Here is an 18,590-nt window from a genome sequence, read left to right on the forward strand (position 1 = left end):
TCATAGTGCCCTGAATGCAGTAGGTGCCCGGTATATGGTCACCATTATTACCATTTTTCTTACGGAAGTGAGTGACCCGGCAGGTCTCCAGATGCCCTCCGGGCCCTCGGCCATCCAGCCCGCTGGCCACCACATCACATGAGCCGTACTATCTTTAGCCAGGAAGATATTTATATGCCCCGGGTAAGTTTTTGCTGGTACGGGGGAGCCCCGGAGTCGGTGACCGCTGCATCCAGGCCCCCGGAGGCGGCCTCCGCGCCTGGGCCCGCCATGCCGCAGGGCCTTGGGGCCCTGATGCAGGTGTGGGTGGGCAGCCAGCTCTTCCAGGCCGACCGGGCCCTGCTGGTGGAGCACTGCGGCTTCTTCCGCGGCCTCTTCCGCTCGGGCATGAGGGAGGCGCGCGCGGCCGAGGTGCGCCTGGGCGCTCTGAGCCCCGACGGCTTCCGCACCATGCTGCGGGTGCTGCACGGCGAAAGGCCGGCGCTGGCAGCCCCCGACGAGCTGCTGCAAGCAGTGGAGTGCGCCGCTTTCCTGCAGACGCCGGCGCTGGCGCGCTTTCTGGAGCACAGCCTCACGTCGGACAACTGCGCGCTGCTGTGCGACGCTGCCGCCGCCTTCGGCCTGCACGACGTCTTCCACAGCGCCGCGCTCTTCATCCGCGACAGCGCCAGCGAGCAAGCGGCCGAGCTGGCGCTACCCGAGGCTCGCGCCTACGTGGCAGCGCTGCGACCCAGCAGCTACGTGGCCGTCAGCACTCACGCGCCGGCGCCCGGCTTCTTGGAGGATGCATCGCGCACCGTGTGCTACCTGGACGAAGAAGAGGACGCGTGGCGCACGCTGGCCGCGCTGCCCCTGGAGGCCAGCACGCTGCTGGCCGGCGTGGCTACGCTGGGCAACAAGCTCTACATCGTGGGGGGCGTGCGGGGCCCCAACAAGGAAGTGGTGGAACTGGGCTTCTGCTACGACCCCGACGGCGGCACGTGGCGCGAGTTCCCCAGCCCCCACCAGCCGCGCTACGACACGGCGCTGGCCGGCTTTGACGGCCACCTTTATGCCATCGGGGGCGAATTCCAGAGGATGGCCATGAGCTCTGTGGAGCGCTACGACCCGGCCACGGGCTGCTGGAGCTTCGCGGCCAACCTGCCGCAGCCAGCTGCCGGCGTGCCCTGCGCCCAAGCCCGCGGCCGCCTCTTCGTGTGCCTGTGGCGGCCAGCCGACACCACGACCGTGGTGGAGTACACGGTGACGGCAGACGCGTGGCTGCCCATAGCCGAGCTGCGGCGCCCTCAGAGCTATGGCCACTGCATGGTGGCCCACCGCGATAGTCTCTACGTGGTGCGCAACGGACCTAAGGATGACTTCCTGCACTGCGCCATCGACTGCCTTAACCTGGCCACGGGCCAGTGGACAGCGCTGCCCGGCCAGTTCGTCAACAGCAAGGGCGCGCTTTTCACGGCCGTGGTGCGCGGCGACACCGTCTATACAGTCAACCGCATGTTTACGCTGCTCTATGCCATTGAGGGTGGTACCTGGCGGCTGCTCAGGGAGAAGGCCGGCTTCCCACGGCCCGGCTCCTTGCAGACCGTTCTCCTCAGGCTGCCTCCCGGTGCACGGGGGCAGGTGGCCTCCACGACGCCAGAACTGTGACCCCTGGGCTGGGCTTTAGGAGGGGATGCCCAGAGTCTTCTCTGAGCCATGGCTGAGTCTATTAGACTGGCCTTAGGAGCTGCTGGGAACTTCTCTCTCCCTGCCCCAGGTGAGAAATTGGGGGCCTTGTGCCTTCTGCTTCTGGTGGTGTGAACATGTCCAAGGATCTCAGGAAGCAACGACTCTGGCATCTCAACCCTCAAATTACTTGGGCTGTCTTGAGAGCTGGTGGGTCACAATGTCAGTGGAAGGGATGGGGGGTAGGATTTCAATAATCCAGGCTTGTGTGTGAATGGGCCAGTAATTGAGCACCAGCTGGGAGTGGGTTAAGTGATGTTAATCAAACTGACAGTCAGGCAAGAATTAGGCACCTACTGTGTGCTCAGCAGGGTGCTGCACCTAACGTGACTGTAGTTGACAGACAGGGGTCCATAAAGCTTAGAGTCTTGCCAAGGACAACAAAAGGTTTACACACATTTGTCTTGATCCACATAGGGCTGAAGGCAACAGGGCAAAAACAAACAAAAAAACCCAAACCCTGCAATATAATAAAGTCCTGAAGAAATCAGGGCAAAGGGAAAATAGGGAGAGGAAAAATATGTTACTCCAGGCAGAAGGGTAGTAAACTGTATGAAGAAGACAGGCAGGATAATTAGCTGCTAAATGGGGAGATTCAGAAGAGGAGAGACCGGGAAGGCTGGAGCAGATGGGAAGAGTCTGTGAGCCCTGCCTTTAAGGCAGAGCAGCTGTAGATGGAGGCCTTTGGGGAGGCAGTGAGGCTGCACTGGCTTGTAGAGACAGAAACTGAGCTGAACCTGGAGTGAGACCTGTGAGGGAAAAAGGGTTCCCCATACCCTCTAATGGGATGTGGGCCCGCAGGGGAGAACCCAGTTGGAAGTCCCTTATCCACTGCCCTTTTTGTCATCACTCCAGGGCAATAGACTATTAATTTCCATGACTTCAGGTTACTCAAGGTATGAGCCCAATTTTGGGCAGGTCTAACTGCCTCATCTTCCTCACCTGTATCCCTTCCTCTACATTCTACAGGTTAATTCTTTCCTCCTAGCCTCCACTCTTGCCATTCCCTGGACCTGGAATGCCGTTCCTCTTCCTCTCTCTCTGTTGGCTCTGTGCCTACCTTCTCTGTGCAGGGTTGGCTTTTCCCGACGATGGCTGCGTGCATTGCTCATTGGACCCCTGGCTGACGTCCTTTTCCATGTGTGTATGTGCACATGTGTGCAGCCGTGAACATACGTAGATAGCAAGAGCAGAGATCCTTTTGTGCTGTCAGCTGAGCTGGGACACTTTCCCACCTACAGAATAAAATGATGATGTCCTACAAAAGAACATGTCTACACAACAGAAACAGACTCACAGACATAAAGAACAGACTTGTGGTTGCCAAGGGAGAGGAGGGGTCAGGGAGGGAAGGATTGGGAGTTTGGGATTAGTAGATGCAAACTATTATATGTAGGATGGATAAACAACAAGGTCCTACACTATACCACAGGGAACTATATTCAATATCCTGTGATAAACCATAATGGCAAAGAATATATATATGTATGAGTCACTTTGCTGTACAGCAGAAATTAACACAACATTGTAAATCAACTATACTTCAATAAAAAATTTTTTTAAAGAAAAACATGAGGTCCTGGGACTTCCCTGGTGGTGCAGTGGTTACAAATTCACCTGCCAACACAGGGGACATGGGTTCAATCCCTGGTCCAGGAAGATCCCACATGCCACGGAGCAACGAAGCCCGTGTGCCACAACTACTGAGCCCACGCACCACAACTACTGAAGCCTGCACACTCTAGGGCCCGCGCTTCGCAACAAGAGAAGCCCCCACTCGCTGCAAAAGCCCATGCACAGCAACGGAGACCCAACACAGCCAACAAATAAATAGTTTTAGAAACAAACCAAAAACATGAGTTCCTGGAAGACATCAGGCTGTAGAGATCACTAGTTAGGGACCTGCTGCTGACCTCTGGTGCTGACCTCTGGTGTTAGATGAGGACTCTTATCTCGCCTCTAGAGTACCCTGACCCTGGTTTCTGGTCAGATGCCCAGCTCAGTCCTCCAGCCTCTCCAAGCCTCTGGGCAGACTTCGAGTGGGCCTAAGTGGTCTCCATCCTCCAAGACCCAAGGGCCGTGGGAAATCCTGGCCTCATCACAAATGGAGAATGCAGCATCAGCCTGGCACCTCCTGGGCATGGAGCCTAGTGTCTGGGCTGCCCCTCATTGCCTCCTCCCCTGACCTATGTTCCTGTGCCAAGCCCTGGAGAATGCTGCCCTCAGAAGCCTGGGACCTTTTAGGCCTGGATTAATTTAATCTGATGAGTCACAATAATAAATCCTGACTTGGGCATCCTGTGAATGATGTGCAAAGTACTTTCACATCCATCTCCCCACTCCAGCCCTACCTCAGTCATGGGAGTTGGGTACCTTCTCCCAACTGATAAGATGTGTGAGGTTCAGAGGTCAAGTGACTGGCCCATGCCACAGAGCCCCTCACTTTTTTGTTCTATCAATATGTAATTTTATTCACATGTCAAAGATTTATCTAACTCATTAATAAGGGAACCAAAAGAATGGTAGGGCTGGTTCAAAGGCACATTTGAGAGACAAGAGATCTGTATATGTTGTTAGAAAACATATACTGAAATAAGTTTGCCAAGTACAGGTAAAGCTGGTTGGTGTCTTACAGGGAATAAAAACATAACTTTTGTGGTTCTCTACTGGACTAAATTCCTTTTCATCTTCTCATACATGCACATACATACTTGTACATGCAGCTACGTTAGCATGTAACTTTACAAAGTCAGGACTCTAATCAAGAGTAAATAGTAGAACAAAGGCACAGTCTCCTAGAGAATTAAGTAACTCTTAGTGCTTCAACTCTGCCCCAGAATGACACTGAAAGGACATGCAGTCCTCCTTTTGCCTATTTTCAAGTTACGGATAATTTTTCTCAACAGCACAGACCGCTCTCCTCCTTGCTCACTCCTGATCAGTGCTAAGCGCACTTGCAGTCTTGAGATCCATTAGCTCATCGGCTCTCTCAACCCACAGAGCTTTGTTTGTCGGCTTTTAGAGCTGGCTGCGTGGACCAGCCCAGACAGGCCTGCTGGCTCCAGCGTTCGGTCGTCCTTAGGTCTAGACCAACCCTTCCTGAGACGCCTTTTATGTGTAATAAGCACACAGTGTTCACAGAGAGCATTCCCACAGTGGACTTATTTAAGCTTTGTAAGAATTTTAAGTGGTAGGCAGCTTGGCAACATCCCCACTCCCTTCTTAAAGATAAAGGAAAAAAAAAAACCCAAACACCCAAAGGTCGTGGGTGACTAGAAGAGGCACAGGTAGGAAGTGGCAGAGCCTGGCTTTGAACCCAGAGCCATGTGCTGTTTTGTGTCACTGCCTCTCTGCTTGACTGACATCCTGGGACGGACGGGGTAGTTCTGCCAGTCTCCTTTACACTCCCCTCCCTGTTACCCTTCTCTCTGTGCCTCTTCTCCTTGGGGTTCATCTGCCCCCCTGGATTCAGCCCCTTTCCCTCCTCCTCCTGAGATAGGAAAATTAACTGTCCTGGGTTCTCTTGCCTTAGGATCTAGCTGGTAGAGGAATGGCCCCCTTCACGAGGGTGTTAATGACTGAAGGCCCTGGCAGGTATCTGCACTTTGACAGATACTCCCTCCCTCTCACAGTGTGGGGAGGTTTTCACAATCCAGCCCACCTTACCCTCTGGCCTCACAGGTCAGGCTGCATTGTTTCTTCCTGTAGCCTGCCACCCTCAGCAAGGATGGTTACCATGTCTGGTTTGCAGGTGAGGAAATCAGCAGAAAGCTGAAATGGGTCACCCAAAGTCACACAGCCAGTCAAGTGGAAGAGCAAGGACCTGGGACCAGGACTTGGGATTCTCAGCCTCTCATACCCTGGCATCCAGACTTGACCACTGCATGAAGGTGTTTGGGGATGCGAGGCAGCTGCAGGAGGGCAAATTACAGAGATACTTAGAGGTTACTAAGCCCAGAAGGCTGGGTTTGAAATCTCTCTGTGCCTGCCCAGAGGGACACTCTAAGGAGTTTGTCCTTCCAGAGAGATCTACACACACACAAACACACACACACACACAGGGCTTAATGCAGCAAGGAGCATCTTCCTGAACCTCCATGACAGCCCTGCAGCCCCACTCTCTGGAGCTCTCTCCAGTCTTCTACAAACTTTCTCCTTCACCCTGACTCTGGATGCCCTGCACCCCAAGCTTTCCTCTCCCTGGGAATCATCCTGGTTTGCTTACATAGCCTGCCTGACAGAGGCAGAAGGAGACACCAGCCCTTCCCACACTCTACCCAGGGCCTGCTTCCCTGCTGGCCTCTCTTCGGCCTGCTCATATGGGCAGAGTCAACCTGATGATACGCCAGCCAGACCCTGTTGCTTTCCTGCTCAGACCCCTGGGTGCTCCTCATCTCCCTTGAGTGAAAGCCCAAGTCCTTTCAAGATCCCCTGCCCATTTCCTCCCTGACTTTATCTATCACCGCTCTCCCCCTGGCTTCATTGCTCTTCTTCAGGTACCCCAAGCACGCTCCCACCTCAGGGTCTTTGCACCGTGTCCCTCTGCTGGGCACACCTCCCTCCCTTTGCACCATGACCCTCTGCCGGGCACACCTCCCTCCCTTAGCTGCCTGGCTCACTCCCCACCTCCTATGGGCCTTTGCCCAAATGTCACTTTCATTCTGAGGCCTTTCCTGACCACCCTACGTAAAATCTACCTCCCCCTTCTCTGCGTTCCCTACTCCTTTTCCTGTTTCCTTTCTCTCCATACCATCTAGCATCATCTCCTATGCTCTATTTTTACTTGTTTAGTGTGTGTTTCCTTCTACTAAAGTTGAGCTCCATGAGGGCGGAGATTTGTGTCTGTTTGTTCACTGCTGTATCACCAGGACAGTGAACAGAACACAGTAGGGGCTTAATAAATTTTGAATGAATGAATGGTGCTCAATGGATGTCAAAAGAATAAATGAATTAATCACATGGTCAACCAATCAAAGGAAAAACCCATAGAGAGAGGCTGTCGGATTTCAGAGGAGAGGGGTATCATTTCTGGCAGGGGTTGGGGTGGGCGGGTGACTAGGGGAGACCTTCATGAGAGGGTGATGAGCTGTGGGGTGCACAGCACACCGTGGGAAGAGTGGGATCTCAGCACAGCATCAGCTCAGAGGCCGCTTCTCCGGCTCCAGTGGAGGGGAGGAATTGGAAGTGCTAATCATCCCATGAAGAATTGTTCCTCTTGGCGGTGGAATACACACAGGGCTGGTCTGTTTATTTTCCTTTGGCCCCAAACAGCTGGGCCTCTTTTTCATCCTAATTGCTTTGCTTCAAGTTGCTGTCACTTCCCAGGAACAGTGGCAAGTTTAACTGCTGGTGGGAGACACAGCTGTCGGCAGACAGGCCACCTCTGAGCAGGCCCATTGTGGCCGTGGAATACGGGACGCCCATGGAGGGGGGTCTCCCGGGACTCATCCCAGCAGTGTCCTCTGAAACCCTCATGATTCTGCCCCAGCTGAAGTGGGGCGCCTCTCTCTCTGGCACCTCAGCAACTAACAAAAGGTAAAGGGGTCCTTTTGTAGGGCTGCAGGGTCTTGGAGCAGGATATAAACATCTCATCTAACCCCTCTTTTTACAGGGAGGAAAGGTAAGTTGGCAGGGGGCGGGGCAAATAACTTGCCTGGAGACACACAGCAATGCAGTGGACCACTCTGAGCTAAGACCCACATCTGTAGAATCCTCTTCCCGTCACACCATGCTGCATCTCTTGTGTTGCCTTCCAGGACACCCATGAGTAAGATTACCCAAAATGACCCATCAGGCCTTCCCTCCCCGATTCCAGACCTCCATCCTTACTTTTTCCAGTAAATATCACCCCTCTTGCGTCACATTAATTCAGCACTCTGCTTTCATTCAGCAGATAGAGACAAAGGACTTGGTCTCTAATGGTGGTATTTGGGCACCTGGGCCCTTCACATCACACACACACACACACACACACACACACACACACACACACACTCACTCACAATTTTGACAACTCTAAGGGTGGCCTTATGACTTTGGCCTGCTGTGCTTTTCTTTCCAGGAACATATTTTCATTCTCACTGGAGCCTTCACGGATGGGCCTAGCCCCACAGTCCTTATTAGCAGAGGGAATTTCAGGGACTCAGAGAGGGGGCGAGCGTTGGTTTGGGGTGGAAACAAGGTGCTGAGGCTCTGCCTTCTGACCACGGGAAAGCCTCTTCACCTTTCTGATATTAAGGTGTCTCGACTCTAGACAGGGAGGGTAATTCCTGTCCCAGAGGATGGTTATGAGAGTCAAATATGACCTAGAGGCTAGCACAGGTTATGCTCACCATCCATATTCCTCTCTCCTCCCTCCCCCTCCTCACCTCTTATTGAGACCCTTTCTGTGAGACAGGCACGGGTGGGATGAGCCAAGCATGGCCCTGCAATCCACGCATTTATCACTCAGTGAGGAAGCAGGACGGCGGAACAGGTAAGCGTCGGCTTTGGCATCAGGAGATCTGGGTTCATATTCCGGCTCCGTCACTTGCCAGCTGTGTCATCTTGGGCAAACTCGGTTTCTTTATAAAACGTTGAGGATGATAAGGCTTACCGTACAGAGCTGTTGTGCAGGTAGATCACGGGAAGCCCCTGTAGCTCTCCCAGGAGGGAGGGAGGTTGGAGCCTGAGTGTGAAGAGCCTTGAACGCCAGGCTGAGAACGTGGGCCTGCTCTGTAGGAAAAGGGAGCCATAGCAAAGGTCTGAGGTGGAGACTATGGAAGACGGATATCGTGCTTCTCGAATTCCAATACCAGGCCCCTCGCCCGCCCTGCCTGCCCCTCTAGAGCCACTCTCCCCTCCCCCTGCCTCCCGCCCCAGGAGGCTGCCCTGCTCTCTTGATTTTGGCTCCCCATGGGGGCACCTGAAGAAGACAAGGGGTAGGGAGGAGTGGGAGGTCCAGGGACTTCGTTGGTGGCTCCCTCCTTTGCCGGGCTGCCTCACACTGACTTTTTTTCCTCCAGTGACCAGAGTCACAGCTCCTGTCAGGTCGCCCTTCCCGTGCAGCCCTCTCAGTCTCCAGGTTGTGGTGGCCACCTCTCCCCTCCCCCTGCAGGCCTGGGGGTGGTGAGAGCCCCACTGTTGCCAGCCCGGCACTATCCCTATAGTAGTAGCCTCCGTCTCTTTCCTCAAGTCTCCTCTAAGGACGTGATCTGACTTGCCATCTCTTTCCTGCCATGATCCGTGCCCTGTTCGCTCTGGCTCTCGTCTCTCTGGGCATCTGTCACCGAGTGGCTTGGTTTGCTACAGCAAAGGATACAGGCTTACCTCGCGTTACTGCGCTTCGCTTTATCGTGCTTCGCAGATGTTGATTTTTTTTTACAAATTGAAAGTTAGTGGCAACCCTGCGTTGAGCAAGTATCACGCCATTTTTCCAACAGTACTTGCTTACTTTGTGTCTCTGTGTCCCATTTTGGTAATTCTCACAGTATTTCAAACGTTTTCATTATTATTATATTTATTATGGTGATCAGTGATCAGATGTTACTGTTATAATTGTTTGGGGGTGCCATGAACTGTGCTCATATAAGACTGTGAACTCAATGGATAACATTAGTTTTTATGTTATTTTCCATAACATAACATTTTGTGGAAAAACCCACATGGACTTTTTGGCCAACCCAGTAGAATACAATATAGTGTAAACATAACTTTTACACGCACTGGGAAACCAAAAAATTTGTGTGACTCACTTTATTGTGATATTTGCTTTATTGAAGTGGTCTGGAACCGAACCCGCAATATCTCTGAGATATGCCTGTTCTGGAAAATGTCCATCTCAGTATCTTGGCCTGATTACACAGTGATGGGAATCAGAGAAACGTCTTACCAGAAGGGGTGGTGCCTCAGTGACCGGAAGCTAGGGCCTTGCCTCCCAAGCCACTTGAATTTGAGGGGAAAAAAGTGACCTTTAGAAGCTCTTGGAGGAGTGGCTGGGAATGAAACCACCAAATGCATGAGCTCCAGGGAGCACAGCTTCTGCTGCCCCCTCCCAAGTGAGGGACCAGGCAGGTCTGCAGCCCTGGCCACTAGGCAGGGCCTGGTTCTCCACTGCCTTGGTCAGACCTGACCTTTACTAGGTTTAACCAAGGGGTCCTGAGGGGGACAGCAGGGAGCCCTAGAGACATTTATTCCAGGCCCAGCCCTGCCACCCATTTGCTGGGTGATGTCGCACCCGATGCTCTACCTCTCTGAGCCCCACTTAGCATCTGTCACTGAAGATGACAGCCTTTGGTGCACACATTTGCTGTGTGGTCAAGTGAGGGGATGTGTGCACATGTTCACTGGTGGTCAAGTGAGGGGACGTGTCTGCAGGCCCGTGTTGAGGGGAACTCAGTGCTCCAGCTTCTAGCTCAGACTTTCTGGATTCTAACTCAGTTCTAGCACTTTCTGACCAGGTGACCTTGGGCAGTTCTTAACCTCTCTGAGCCTCAGGTGGCATCTGTCAATGAAGACTGTTGGGAGGTGAGCGAGCTAGTACACAGAAGGAGCTTAGGATAGTACCGGGCCCACAGCAAGTGTCAGTAAACCCCAGAAAACTTTCCACCCTCAGGCAAGGTCAGTGGGTTATCTTGCCAGTAGCAGTCGTTCTGGCTTCAGATGGAGAAGGCAAATAATGTCTACATGGTGTGGTTGGGAACCTCAAAGAGGGCCTTTGGCCTTGAAAGCATCTTTCACCATTCTTCCCGGTTGGCCATTATCTCCAGAGTGTAACCCCGGGACCCTGCACTGTCTTAGGGTCATAGGCCTGGTGGGGTGGAAGGGCAGGCATGTGAGTCCTCTCGCCAGACACTGAGACGGTGTCATCCCTGTGATCCTTGGGCCCCAGCCCCTGTACCCGAAGGCACTGAACGCTTGGGGAGCTCAAAATACTTCTCTTAGCTTCAGCAGCAGTGACCTACCTTGAAACCCGAGAACAACTATCACTCAGCCATTTCCTTGGCCACCTGCCCCCACGTAGCCTGGCATCGGGGTGGGCAGAGCAAAGCTGCTCATCACAGAGACAGGGCTGGTCACCTTCTTGACCAGCAGTGCCCACCCCTCTCCTCAGAGCTCAGCCTGGTCCACCACCGAGAGCATGGTCACTGCTTCCAGCCTGCTCAGGGACAGTGACCCATGCTTGTTTCTGTCCAGCCCTGCTGCCATCAAAAAGGGGCCATGTGCTCCCCAAAGGAGCACATCACAGGGCTCATGAGCCAACTTGGACCTCTGTCCCTTCCACGGAGCACTAGGGGCCTCGTGCAGATTAGCACCGCCACCCTCCCAGCAGCCACAAGGATGCCTTACTCTGGTCCCAGACACGTGGTCCCTCCAGGCTCTGAGGGGCTGCGCACTAAGGAATGGGGACCGGCTGCCTTTGTGCCCTGAAACCACTGTGCTGATAGTGTCATCCCAAGTACCCAGAGCTTCCCTTAATACTTTCTGGCGAGTCTTTCACCTGGCAATTCAGTGAAACGTCTACGGAAGCCAGTTACCTTCGGCATGGCCACTCCCCAGAGGGCTAACTTTCATGGTTTCCCTCCTCCCCTACCTTCCTCCCTCTTCCTTCTGCAAACACTCAGAGCACCTCCTCTACCACAAGCTGCGCCAGGCATGGGGGCAGAGAGACAAAGCGAGTTTGGTCCCCACCCCCAGGGCTTCACATGGAATGACGGAGGTGCCCCGTCAGCAGTTACAGGACCACAAGGTGTCTCTGATGGATACAAGCCCCTTGGTGAGACCCAGGACCTCCAAGCCTCCTGGCTGCCCATGCCTCGGCCCATATTTCCCTCATCCTGCTTTACAGCCTTAGACTTTTCTCTAGATTCGAGGGGTGACAGGACACCCTCTGCCCCATTTGGCGCTGCCTTTACTCATATTCTCTCATTGCATCCAGCAGGGTGCTTTGGTTGTCAGCAAGAGAAAACAACTTTGGCTAAGTTAAGGAGAGCAGAATTCTAGTGGAAGGACGTTGGGTAGCTCTAGGCTCCCAGGGATGGTCAGAGCACTGGCTGAGAAAGGACAGAATGAGTGTGCTCAAGGTTCCAAGGTGACATGCCAGAGTTGGCCTGGCCCTGTGCAGGTGACATGTGCCCACCCCCTGGTCAGGAGAGGACAGGGCACTTTGACAACAAGATGACCCACAGCTGGGGGAGGTAATTCCTCCAGGTTCACTGGGTATCATTTAAAAGTAAGGGAGGGGCTAACCAAAAGTTTATCCAAGTTTGCTTTCTACATCAATAAACTCTGCCAAATACTCAACAAAAAAAAGGGAGAATGGCCCCTAGCTGGGTGGCCAGAAAACAGCAGTGCTCACTATGGTCTCCCTTCCATCCCCCATGTTGGCACCACTGTGTCAACTCTGTAGCTCGCTGGCTGCAGCATCAAATCCAAACTCCTCAAGGCCCAGCCACAGCCCTCCAGGCACACTGAGGAGCTCACCAGTTCCCTCCCACCCCAGGTGGTCTCATGCCTGGGTGACAGCGGCCTGGAATGCCCTTCCTCTCCTTCTCCATGCGAAGAACTCCTGCCCATCCTGCAAGACCCAGCTCAGTTGTGCCCCCTCCTGGACGACACCTCGTGCCAGCCTGAGGTTCATCTCTCAGCCCGGCTCAAGCTCCTGCGGGTGGGGGCTCACCTCTGCCTGGAGGCTGCCCTCCCTGCACCAGCATTGGTGGCTTAGGAGCTGTGTCTGTCCCCATGGCAGAGCTTCTGATGCTCTCCCCGCCACCCCCCATCTCCTCCTTGTGCCGAGCACAGGGTCGGCGGAGGTTCATGACATTGCTTGGCTGCTGAGGGTTTCAGAGTCTGTGATTAAGCCATGCCCTGGGCTGGTCTGTCCTGGGTCCCTGGGTCCCCAGCACCCTGGCTTCCATCCTTCCACTCTCACCCGGCACCCAGTGAATGTCTCTGTTCAGCCTGGAAACATTTTCTTAACGACAAAAAAAAAATAAATAAATAAAATCATAGGTTAAAAATCTCGAGCAATAAAACAGCAGATGACGTTGAATGGGCAACTTCCCAGAGGACACAGAACACACGTCTCCTGAGTGGGTGGCCTTATAAGGACAGGTTCAGGAGGAGAATGGGCAGGAGGCAGAGCCACCCACCAGCAGAGGGGGAGGTTGGCATGGGGGTGGGTGCCCCACCGTTGGGCCGGGAGTGGAGCCAGCAGGCTAGGACCCAGATCCACCAGAGGAGGGGGAAAAGTACCACCTCCAGAGGTCCTCGCCAAAGCCCGCCTGTCCTTCTGCCTTCCCGGCTTCAGCAGCACAGGCTCTGACCTGCTGCCAGCCAGCTGCCACGCTGCCCTACACCGCCCAGCCGAGCACCAGGAAGCCGCCCACCCTAGGACAGGCCATTTCTCATTCTTCTTCCTACTTCCCTGCACTCGTGGTCCAGCAGGGCTTGGCACCCAGCTGGCACCCAGTAAAGCTGTATTGGCTGGAAGATTAGTAAGTGAGTGGTTGTTTGGTGGTAGTTTTAGCTCATCAGCTGGGCTGTAACGCCTGGAATACAGGGGCAGTGCCTTCTCAGGGAGTCCAGTGCACAGCTGAGCAGGTGCTTAACAAAGGATTTGGTGCTTGAGTGGGGCTTGCCTTTGAGTAGAGCTGAGCAATCAGTTCTTACCTCACTCAGGATCACTTTGTCCCCGGCACGAAGGCACACACCTCCACAACTGCTCCAGAGAATGCCTGTGACAGGGGCTTCACTCCTCCTGAGGACAGTGTGTGTGTGGGTATAAGAGAGAGAGGGAGTTTCTAGGAGATTCTTGGTTGTTTAAGGGTTCCTCTGAGCCCAGCATGTCTGGGAACAAAGCCCTCACCCTTGGGGTCAGAGGGTGAGGGGAGGTGTGCACCAGGAGGCCCTGTCCTGAGGGAGGGGCTCTGGAAGCCTTCCCCAATCTTTTTAGGAAAGACTCTTTCCAGAGCTCCCAAAAGCCCCAAATCCTCCTTGAAGTGAGTCTAAAAAGAGACAGAATGGATGGTGAAATAAGGTGAAAACTGGGAGTGCCACCCCATCCCTTGGCAGGCTTTTTACTCACCCAAACCTTATCATTTATGAGCTACTGTTCATGAGGTAAGCACTGCTGTCTCCCTGAATCCTCTTTTAAAAAGCAAAGCGTGTTTCTCTGCAGGGGCCGACAATCACCTCTCTAATCACCAGATGAGGTAGGAGGACAGGGCAGGATGGGGAGGGGGAAGGGAGGGAGTGTGGAAGGAAGGGGGCTGAGAGGGGAGGAGGGTCCGGGAAGAGGAAGCTCCTGACACCTCCACGTGATCCTTGGAGGCCAGCTGCTACCTGAGGGTGCATCCTCCTCCACTATCTCCAGAATGGAAGGGTCAGGGCCAAGAGGAGGCTCTGGCAGCCCCTCAGCTGGCACTGCTCCCGGTGCCAGGAGAATGTTGTCAGCTGCAGAAGGTTGACTCAAGTTGAAGCAAGAGCCCCAGAGGCTCCTGTTAGAGGTGAGAGAGGAGAAGAGCCAGCTGTGTTAGCTTGAGCCTGGTGAGGGCCCAGGCTCAGACCCTGACCCCTGGGTAAGGCCTGCTCCACTGTCATTCTGTTCCAAAATAGAAATGTCCTTTGTATAACGAGTAATGCAAAACACAACAAAACTCCCTTATGTGACTGCCTGAAATTCCACCATTAGTCACGTATTATTTTGGGTTAAGCATTGCCCCCTGTGCTGGACGGAATAATGGTCCCCCAAAGACATCCATGTCCTAATCCTTGGAGTTATTATCTACCTTACATGGTAAAAGGGACTTTGCAGATGAGATTAAGGATTTTGAGATGGGCGATTATCCAGATGGGCCCAAAATAATCATAAAGATCCTTATAAGAAGGAGGCAGAAGGGTCAGCTAGTTAGAGGGCACACATTTCCCTGGGAAGGGAACACACAAAGAACTTGAGGTTTCAGCCTGAAATAGTTTCTGAGGGCCTCCCACACACACACCACACCCTCCCCATGAGGCAACATGGTTGGGACACAGAAGGGCAGACAGAGTATATGGGGACAGAAGTGAAAGCAAAGCCTCAGGGAGCACTTGCTTCATTCTGCATCCTTGGGCCAGGCCTTGGTCACCACCTGGTCCCCTGACTCCACCATCCGCCTGGCTTCCTCTCCAAGGGTCACATTGTTTAGACTCTGGCTTCTGGTAGCTGAGTGTGTCATCTGCTGCTGTTTCAAGGGGACACCAATGACCCTTACTGTTAGCTGTAGAGATTATCTTTCTCCCAGAATCCTCTGCTCAAAACACCTTCTTAAACCCTGCTGACCAAAGAGGCCGAGTCACTGGGGGAGAGGTTCTCCCAGGTTTTCTGAGTTTGATTATAAATGCTGGAGATTTGTTAACCATAATGATAATGAGAAGGATGACAGAGTAAAGGTAGTAGTGATTATAGAACAAAGCAGGGTATAAATATGTATAAATAATAGCTACTAGATGCCATGTCACAAGCTTCCTGTACACTCTCCTGTTCAATCATCCTAACTGGGAAATTTTAGTGTCCATATTTTATGAATAAGAAACTGAGGCACAGAGAGGTTATGTGACTTGCAAAAGGTCACATAGTTTGTAATAGGGCTGTAGTTTCAGCTCAAATCTGACTTCAGAGTCCATGCCTTTAACTACCACACTATTCTACCTCCTAAAAAATAATTTAAACTAACTGGGCCCATTGATGTCTCATTTTTAATCAAGCAATAGTTTTCTAGGGATGGGAAAGTTTGGGGCAGGTGGGAGAAGGATGGGGGAGTGACATGGAGGAAGGCCCTGTGACGTGGGGGAGAGGCCAGCCAACTGGTCGCCTCTAAACAAGGGGACCTAATAAGGTGGCAGACTGAGGCCAGATCACCTTAATCAAAACGTAAATAGCTTTAGATTTAACATTACATCTTAGAAATTGAATTTGAATTTTACTGTCTTTTCCAAGAGCAGTTTTATTTTTGACTAACAATGCCATCTCGCCGATTTCTAAAATAGTTTTATGTTGCCTGCAAGTTATTTAAAGCAAGTTTCAAGGCCAAAGAATATTTTTAATGTAATTTCAAGTTGGCAGGCATTGAGGCTTAATGGAAAGCACCCAGGGGCTGGATGGGCCTCAGGAAACCTGGGTTGTAGTCCCAAACTTGTTGTTTAGGCCTGTGTAGGCCTCCAGAAGTCCTCACTGCATGTTCAAACAAGATTATATTTGCGTTTTTTACAGGCCTCAACTCCAGGTCCAGCCCTGTTTGTTGGGTGGAGGGGGCTGAGAGGTTTTGGTTCTGTGCTAATTGCTGCAGGTCATTGCTCAGGGCAGCTGAGAAGGGCAGAGGCATCAGCATCTTGTCTTCTGACCTCTGCTTGCCTGAGTCATGGGCAGCTCCAGCAATTTGTCCCCTCAATCCCTGGGGACCTCCAGAAGCTAGGCCTGGGGTGACTGGAGACAGCTTTGGTCCCAACCTGCCCAATCCCCAAATGAGGAAAGACTGACATAGGACCACAGATTGTGAGAGCAGAAGCCAGATCTCTGGCTCTGATATCAGACACACTGGCCATGGGCCCATTAAATTGAATAAAAATCCCCAGAGATACTGGCCTAAAAACAGACACATAGATGAATGGAACAGAATAGAGAAACCAGAAATAAACCCACACATATGTGTGGTCAATTAATTTACAACCAAGGAGCCAAGAATATACAATGGGGAAAAGACAGCCAGTCTCTTCAATAAATGGTGTTGGGAAAACTGGACAGTCACATGCAAAAGAATAAAACTCAACCACGATCTCACACCACACACAAAAATTAACTCAAGGGAATTAAAGACTTGAATGTTAGACATGAAACCATGAAACTCCTAGAAGAGAAAATAGGCAGTAAGCTCCTTGACATCGGTTCTGGTGATGATTTTTTGACTCTGACACCCAAAGCAAATGCAACAAAAGCAAAAGTAAACAAGTGGGACTACATCAAACTAAAAAGCTTCTGCACAGTAAAGGAAACTATCAACAAAGTGAAAAGGCAACCTACATAATGAGAGAAAATATTTGCAAATCATATATCTGATAAGGGGCTAATATCCAAAATATATAAAGAACTCATACAACTCAACAGCAAAAAAACACACAATATGATTAAAAAATGGGCAGATCTGAAAGGACATTTTTCCCAAATAAGACATACAGGTGGCCAACATGTACATGAAAAGATGCTCAGTATCACTAATCATCAGGGAAATGCAAATCAAAACCACAATGAGATACCATCTCACACCTGTCAGAATGACTATGATCAAAATGACAAGAAATAGCAAGTGCTGGTGAGGATGTGGAGAAAAGGGAACCCTTGAGAACTGTTAGTGGGAATGTATATTGGTGCAGTCACTATGGAAAACAGTGTGGCGGTTCCTGAAAAAATTAAAAATAGAACTACCATATGATCTGGCAATTCCACTTCTGGATATTATCTAAAGAAAACAAAAACACTAACTTGCAAAGGTATCTGCATCCCCATGTTCATTGCTCTACTATCTACAAGAGCCAAGATATGGAAACAACCTAAGTGTCCATTGATGAATGCATGGATAAAGAAACTGTGGTGTAAATATACAATGGAATATTATTCATTGTAAAAAAAGAATGAGATCTTGCCATTTATGACAACATGGATGGGCCTTGAGGGTATTATGCTAAGTGAAATAAGTAAGACAGAGTAAGACAAATACTGTATGATCTCTCATATGTGGGATATTAAAAAACAAAGAAACAAATAAAAACAAGCTCATAGATACAAAGAACTGATTAATGGTTGCCAGAGGTGGGGGATGGAAGGGGGGGAAATGGGTGAAGGGGGTCAACAATAACAACCAAAAAATCAATTAAAAAAAGAAAAAGAATCTCCAGAGAGCTTGTTATAATAACGAAACAGATTCCCAAGGGCTGCCAAGCTGGACTTTCTGAATCAGATTATCCAGGAGTGGGGCCTTGGACATTTTAACAAACCCCCCAGGGCATTCTTATGGATAGCAGTCAGGGCTAATCACTCCACTTATCCTAAGGAAACTTAGGCCCAAAGAGGCCTTGAGCCATTCATCAGCAGAACCAAAATCAGAATTAGGTCTTCTGACCCACAGTTAGATATTCTTTGCACCCCAAGACCAGAAACCTACAGGACCCAAAGAACTGCACATCATTTATTTGTTTTAATTTTCTTAAACTCAAAGTTACTAATGCCCTTAGTTTAAAGAATCAAATATAGGTCATTTTACACAGCTTATATGAAGACAGTTCCTCGCCTACGCAACTCCATCTGCCCCTCCCCGCAAGGAACCACTTTCAACTCTTTTAGCTGATTCTTTTGGTATTGAAGGAAACCAGACTGTCACCCCAAAATATGCCTCTTTGACATAATTATTTTGAGCTGAAGGCAATTAAGAAGCAGCAAATGCAGGAAAAGCTCTCTCTACCCTTCCCCTCTTTTCTGCTTAAAGGCAGGATATAAATTCTCCTTTTCTGGAGACAGATTCTTGTCAGCCCAGAAATGTACCAGGGGAGCCTACAAACAAACCTTACTCCATTAGCTCCCTCCCATATATTTACCTTCCCACAGTTTGCCATCCTTGGAAGCCTAAAACTGTTTTCCTTTGTCCTGTCATTTCTCTACAAATTTATAGTTCTTTGTTGAAGATGCTATATAAGCCAGAGTTCTAAACTGCTACTTTGAGTTACTTTTCATTGAAGTTTCTCAGGCATGATGTGTGCCGCATGCATTAATAAACTTTTATTTTTCTCTTGTTAATCTATCTTTTTGTTAAAGAGCCCCAGTTGAAATCCTAAGATGGCTAAAGTTTTGCCTCCTT

General features: G+C 51.1%; 1 protein-coding gene across 1 annotated transcript; it reads left to right on the forward strand.

The window, feature by feature from the left end:
- The first annotated feature begins 270 nt into the window (after positions 1-270).
- Positions 271-1,647, forward strand: KBTBD13 (kelch repeat and BTB domain containing 13). The gene has a single exon (XM_029236544.1). The coding sequence runs from the start codon at positions 271-273 to the stop codon at positions 1,645-1,647; it is 1,377 nt and encodes a 458-aa protein (XP_029092377.1).
- Positions 1,648-18,590: the final 16,943 nt, after the last annotated feature.

Source organism: Monodon monoceros, unplaced genomic scaffold (assembly GCF_005190385.1).
Source record: "Monodon monoceros isolate NGI ecotype Baffin Bay Population unplaced genomic scaffold, NGI_Narwhal_1 Super_Scaffold_21, whole genome shotgun sequence".
Classification (NCBI taxonomy): domain Eukaryota; kingdom Metazoa; phylum Chordata; class Mammalia; order Artiodactyla; family Monodontidae; genus Monodon; species Monodon monoceros.

Bases quoted from the DNA above. Each gene is read 5' to 3' on its own strand.
- KBTBD13 (XM_029236544.1), top strand. From the start codon at position 271: ATGCCGCAGGGCCTTGGGGCCCTGATGCAGGTGTGGGTGGGCAGCCAG.